Below are 6,870 nucleotides of genomic sequence, written 5' to 3' on the forward strand. Positions count from 1 at the left end.
TAAAATGAAATGTTCTTCGATATTACGTTTATAATTCACTTGGTTTATTTTATTCCATAGATCAACAGGGAGATCATGTTTTGATTATATATGAATATCCAAATATAATCAACTATCAAGTTCTCAAAGGAAAAGAACTCTAAATGAATGTTATCCTTGGTGTTGCGAACAACACTAAAATAACTTCATATATTCCAATTCTATGGGCTGCATCTACCAGATGCGGGTGTGTTGTTAGTTTAAAAATAATTCAAGTTCATTTAACAAAAAACAACGTTTATTGAAGTAAAAACGATAACAAGAACGCGAGCAATAGACGCTCGTGACATTTCATTCGGTGATCAGAACAATAGTGACGACGTCAGTGGCTCCTTGCAGCGCCACTTACATACGCCAGTTCTCTACATACTCCCCCCTTTGAGATTCGGGGAGAGTCTCAAATCTGAAAACAGATTACAGTTCAAAAGTGTGAGTCTATCTGGAGCTTTCACTAATCTCCCAGAGGAAGTGTACTTCTTGACAATTTCTTCACTTAATACATGTTCAGGTAATGGGTATTTAGTGGAAGCTGATTCCTCCTTAAGCCCTTTATCTTTGTTAGTAGAGATTGCCTGTATCTCCAATGGAAAAATTCGTTGTACTGGTCGCAATACAGTCCCATGATGGGTTTTCAATCGAACAGTACGAATCTCTCCATCTCGACCAGGTATTAATTCCAAAATTTTTGCCATTGGCCAAAACAACCGCTTTTTTGTATCATCCCCAATTAAAACTATTTCTCCAACTCTAGGCTTACGCATTCTATTATCATTCTTATTTTGAATTAGCTCTCCTAAATATTCTTTTCTGAATCTCTGTCTTAAGTCATTCAAAAGTTTAATTCGGTATTTAATTCTTTTCCTTAAATCACGCGTATTTATCTCATCAATATCCTTTGTAGAGGAGTTGCGATTTTCTATTAAAAACATAGAGGGTGTCAGAGGAATCAACTCCTGTGGATCTTCAGAAATATAAGTCAATGGTCGACTATTAATGATAGATTCGCAATCACATATAAGGGTATTTAGTTCCTCAAAGGTTAAAATTGACTTTCCGAGAGTGCGTTTTAATAATCCTTTTATGACACGGACCAGCCTCTCCCACCAGCCGCCCCACCAACTTGCTGTTGGTAAAATAAATTTCCAAACTATTTTATCGGTTGCAGTTTCTTTTGATATTTTGACCCAATCTAATTTTGAAAGTTCATTGAAGGCCCCGCGGAAATTGGTTCCGTTGTCAGAATAAATAGTTCTAGGCCGTCCCCGTCTGGCTATAAAACGCCGAAGTGCTAACAAAAAGGAATCCGTCGATAGATTATTCACTAGCTCTAGATGAAGAGCGCGATACACGGCGCAAGTGAACAATGCTATCCACACTTTTTCACCTGTTTTTAAAAAAAGAGGGCCAGCTAAATCAATGCCTACTATTTCAAATACTGCACAATCCATAACTCGGTCTGGTGGTAAAGGCGATGGCCCACTTGCAAATGATTTGGCCTTAAAACGGGCACATATAACACAATTATTCAAAATACCCTTAATTGTCTTCCTAGCTTTTATAATCCAGAACTTTTCTCTGATTAACGATTTCATTATTTGCGTTCCGGCATGACAGTTTTTTCTGTGTATAGACTCAATCAAAAGTTTAGTGAATTCACTTTTATCCGGTAACAAGACAGGATATAAAAATGAATTATCATCATTCCGTTCAACTATTTTGGTTTTAACTCTTAATATATTATCTTTATCCATAAATGTGGCAAATTTCAAAGATTCTATATTATGCAAATAACACTGTTGATTCATGCGAATCAATCGCTTCTCTGCGTTTTCGATTTCAGTATAAGTAAGTTCAGGTTTGCTACATTTATTTTTTCTACAATTATTTATAAATCTGAAGATCCACCCAAAAACTCTAATCATTTTATCATAATCAGACATATTCATTTTAAGTAAGGGGGGTGCGTCGTTTGCTAGATCAACATTAACTGTCTCAATCCTCTTTCGCCCGCACTCAACCTCCTGTGGCTGACAACCAATTTCACCGACTGGCCAATAATCCGAATGTTGCTTTAACCATAAAGGTCCCTCCCACCATTTAGAATTTTGCATTTTTTGAGGAGAACAACCACGAGACAACAGGTCTGCAATATTCATGTTTCCTGGAACGAATTTCCAAGACTGAGTGTGAGTAAGCTGTCGAATTTCTTTGACCCTGTTGGCCACAAAAACAGACCAATTTCCCTGTTCTTTGATCCACCACAGGGCTGTAGTGGAATCAGACCAAAAGGTAATTTTTGAATCTTGCATGCCAAGAGCTTTCACAACAGAGTTAGCCAGTCGAGCTCCTATGCAACAAGCCATTAGCTCTAATCGCGGTATACTCAAAGTTTTCAGAGGGGCTACTCTTGATTTAGCCCTCACGAGAATCAGACTGACTTCAGAATGATTTATTGATCGAGCAAAGACGCATCCCGAATACGCCCCCTTACTTGCATCCACAAAGACATGTAATTCGGTTAAAGCATTAATTTTCATGCAACGAGGTACATTTATATTAGTTAATATTTGAATTTCATTAAACCATTTCAAAAATTTATTTACAATATTTTGAGGAAGTTCCTCATCCCATGCAATTTTATTTTTCCATATTTCCTGCAATAGTAATTTGGGGAGCAATGTGGCGGGAGCTAACATCCCTATAGGATCGAAAACTTTCTGTATTATAGATAATATTAATCGTTTCGTTATTTTCATTTCACATGTTAAGGGTTCTACATTAGTACAACATTTCAATGTGTCATTATCTAAGTCCCAAATGATACCTAAAATAAAGGTTTCACCTGAATGCCTTTTAACGCTTTTGCTAGCCACATTGCTCTCAAAATTACGTAAGTTAAAACATCCCTTTGACAGGACAGATTTAGAACCTTCAATGAAATTCTCTATTTCTTCAACATTGAAGACACCTGATACACAATTGTCTACATAAAATGAAGATTTCAATTTATGAGCAAGTTCATTATATTCAGGATCACAATTTTCTAAAAGATAAATAATGGATGCATTCAATAAATAAGGGCTGGAAGAAACCCCGAACACTACGCGGCAGTGCCTATAAACTAATCTTTCATTGCATGGGTAAAAAAATCTGAGATAATCTCTATCTTTCGGTGCAACGGACAGCATTAAGAACGCTTTTTCAATGTCACTAACTATCCCAATAGGATAAATTCTGAAACGATCTAAAATATCAGGTATAAGTTCAATAAGGTTTATACCTTTATATAAACACTCGTTAAGAGAGGGTTTCCCCCTTTCACAGGCGGAAGCATCAAAAACCGGCCGTATCTTAGTGGTTTCACTATTTAATTCAATCACCGGTCTATGAGGCAAAAAATGACATTCATTGTTTAATTCCGCTTCCGGCACGCGTTCGACAATATTCAATTCTTCCCACTCTCTAAATACATTTTGGTAATCATTACAAAATTTACCGCCATTTAATTTATTCATCATTCGCAAATGCCTCTTCCATGTTAATTCTTCATTATTCGACAAATTCACTGAATTATATCTCCACGGAAGTTCTACTTCAAATCTCCCTTTAGGAAGAATTTTCATTTTATCCTTAAAATTACATAAATCAAGATTTTCTTTCTTATTTTCATCAAGAGAGGGGTCAGATATTCCTAATGCATCTAGTTCCCATAATTGTTTTATATCAATGTTTCTTACATGTAACGACAATGTCGTTAAAGCAGTATCTTTTTTGTCCGAATTTAATTTTCCGATTACTGTCCAACCAAGTTTCGTTTCAATAGCTGTTAACCCAGAATCCAAATTAATTAAATTTCCAGTTAACAATTTTCCTATATTATCAGCCCCAATCAAAAGCCCTATCTCGGTTTCATCGCAAAAAGAATCCGATAAAATTATGTCTTTATTCTTTAACTCATTAAATATTCGCTCATTGTTTATCTTAGAAATGAAACCGCAAATTTTGTTTTCAGAAAGTGCCTCAAAACTGCAGGAGTAGGATCGATTTAAATTACTAATCTCAATTGTAAACACACTGTGTTGTTTAGGCTTCGTTTCTTTCCCACCGAATAATGAATGAATTATCGTTTCATTTCTCAGAGGAGTGGCCCCTAAAAGAGTAATAATTCTCTCACTGATGTAACTGTTTTCACATGCTGAGTCAATTAGAGCTCGTATTTTCCTTTCCTTGCCTTTGACCTTAACCCATACACCAAGAGTTTGAAAATAAATTCCTTCGCTTTTATTGCAATTAGATAGAGAGTTCTCCGATTTTACGAATGTTTTTTGATCAGGTTTTTTATCTAATTTCGGGCACATAATTTCAAAATGAGAATAATTACAATTAGAACACTTAATATTATATTTAAGATCACAATTTTTACTTAAATGCCCTGCTTTACTTAAGCATGTAAAACAGGCTCCCTTTTTTAATAACAATTGCTGTTTTGCACTTAAAGACATTTTTTTAGCAGTATAACATTTTTCACTCGCATGATATTTACCACAAAAAATACAATTAGTAATTCTCTTACCTGCAGAATTTTCGGAGCTTACCAGGGCTGACGCAGTCATAACGTCATTCGATTTGATCCTTTCGGGAGGGGTGTCCTTCTTTCGAAAATTAGTTCCAAAACCAGACTTCGCTAGCTGAACCATCTCTTCCCCTTGCACTTCTAGGCGAATAAATGTCATTAAATCTTCTAAAGTGCGCGCTCCTTTCGCTTCTGTTTCGTTGTTCCGACGTCTCTCCCAGGCGACCATTACTTCTTCCGGTAAACAGGATTCTACCAAAGGAATAAGAAAGTCTCCGTATTTTTCCTGGGTCCTTCCAAGGCTTTCCAAAGCTCTCAGTTTTCCTTCTAATTCGTCGTATAGCGATGGTAAATCTGTTTTCGATCTTCCATGGACAGCATTTTTCATAACTAAACTTTGCAGTTCTCGTACATAAATTTGCACAAGGAGGTCTTCGCGACCGTATCTTTCCTTCAGTTGTTTGATGGCTTTAGGGTAGTTTTCCGCAGTAGCCGGGAAACTCAATACTAATCGTTCCGCTTTCGACTTGGGTTCGACAGATTGCAATAAATATTGCATTTTGTCTTCATCAGCAATGGTTTTATCATCATGTATCTTTTGGAATTGACTCCAAAAAGTCAAATAATCCTTAGCTTCGCCGCTAAATTTTTTCAGTTCAATTTTAGGTAGTTTAAACCTTCTTTTTTCAATTTCGGTAGGAACAACTGCTTCTTGTAATTTCGAATCAATACGAGAACATATTTCAAGAAAATTGTCTCTATAATTTTCAGCTTCCTTTAAATCGTTTAAAAACAAGTCTTCGGTGTCACTAGATTGTAAGTATGAATTAGATACCTGTTCTTGATTCGTTTCCAGTCTCTGGAATTTATCCAATAGTTGCACTTTCAGAATCGAAAGCTGTTTCAAATCGGCTGCTTCTTTCATCAGTTCAGATTCTATCTTATTCAGGGAAAGGGAAAAGGCCGTTCTAAGACCTTTTCTTTGCGATTTCAAGGCATCTAATTCCATGTTCATAACAATAATTCCAAAGTTCGTAAATTCAAAAGTTCGTATTCTAACACACACCGTCCCGCCGAGGGTACCAAATTATGTTGCGAACAACACTAAAATAACTTCATATATTCCAATTCTATGGGCTGCATCTACCAGATGCGGGTGTGTTGTTAGTTTAAAAATAATTCAAGTTCATTTAACAAAAAACAACGTTTATTGAAGTAAAAACGATAACAAGAACGCGAGCAATAGACGCTCGTGACATTTCATTCGGTGATCAGAACAATAGTGACGACGTCAGTGGCTCCTTGCAGCGCCACTTACATACGCCAGTTCTCTACACTTGGAGTAACATTCAATGATCTAAGGTTCTACATAAGGTAGTTGTTTATTAAACCTTTGATTGTTCTTTGCTTTAAAAAATCCATTACAGGCTAAGTATAATTGTATAGCACAACCTTAATAAAAAGGACTACATCCTTAAGCAAAAAACTAAGAAAGGTTTATTCAACAACCATCGTATAAAATTCATTAAAAATCAGTTAACGTAACAAAATATCCTGACGCAGGTGAGAGAATTATATTCATAAGCGAGACGAGAAAAATGTACTCCATACGATGCATTTGTGGTTCTGCTCACTTCCACTATTCAGTGGTCATGCGCAAACTAGCACAAATGAACAACATTAATTCTTAACAGATCCAGGAGATGTCACCACTGTCTAAGGTATATAGCCACTACATGATGGTATATACCATCATGTACTGGCTTAGACCAATTTTCCTTACTTTAAAAAAGTTTCTAAAGTGTATGACAGAATCCGTTATAATCCGATCCGAGATAGATTGGGTTTTTATTACTTTGAATAATTTGTATGACAGAAACTGTTAATACGAAAAAATTATATTAAGAAACAAACGTATAATGCATGTCATATAAAAAAATTAAGCAATTTGCATTATTACTTTCTGTAGAAAAAAAGTTTAAATTCGTCCAATGTAACGCTTTCTATGTGTCATATAATCGAAAAATTTGATTTTTAGGCATGGATTGGATCTTTACTACTTTGAATAACTTATGCGCTACTTTTTTTTTATTCATTTCTTGTTTTGCTTCAAGTTCTATAATTTTGTATCATTGTAAACTACATTGTATCATTGTAGGTTATAAATTATCATTGAATGTGAACGATGGTACAGTCATATCACAATCAACCAAAAAATTTGATTTTTCTACATAGATTCAGACTTAATTACTTTGAAT

The 6,870-nt window shown here is 35.3% G+C and overlaps 1 protein-coding gene across 1 annotated transcript; it reads right to left on the reverse strand.

Moving 5' to 3' along the window:
* Positions 1-401: 401 nt before the first annotated feature.
* LOC147801278 (uncharacterized) lies at positions 402-2,576 on the reverse strand. The gene has a single exon (XM_087154471.1). It carries the CDS (start codon positions 2,574-2,576, stop codon positions 402-404), a length of 2,175 nt encoding a protein of 724 aa, XP_087010597.1.
* Positions 2,577-6,870: the final 4,294 nt, after the last annotated feature.

Source organism: Parasteatoda tepidariorum, chromosome 11 (genome assembly GCF_982258835.1).
Source record: "Parasteatoda tepidariorum strain Cologne lab strain chromosome 11, Ptep-v5.0, whole genome shotgun sequence".
NCBI classification, from domain to species: domain Eukaryota; kingdom Metazoa; phylum Arthropoda; class Arachnida; order Araneae; family Theridiidae; genus Parasteatoda; species Parasteatoda tepidariorum.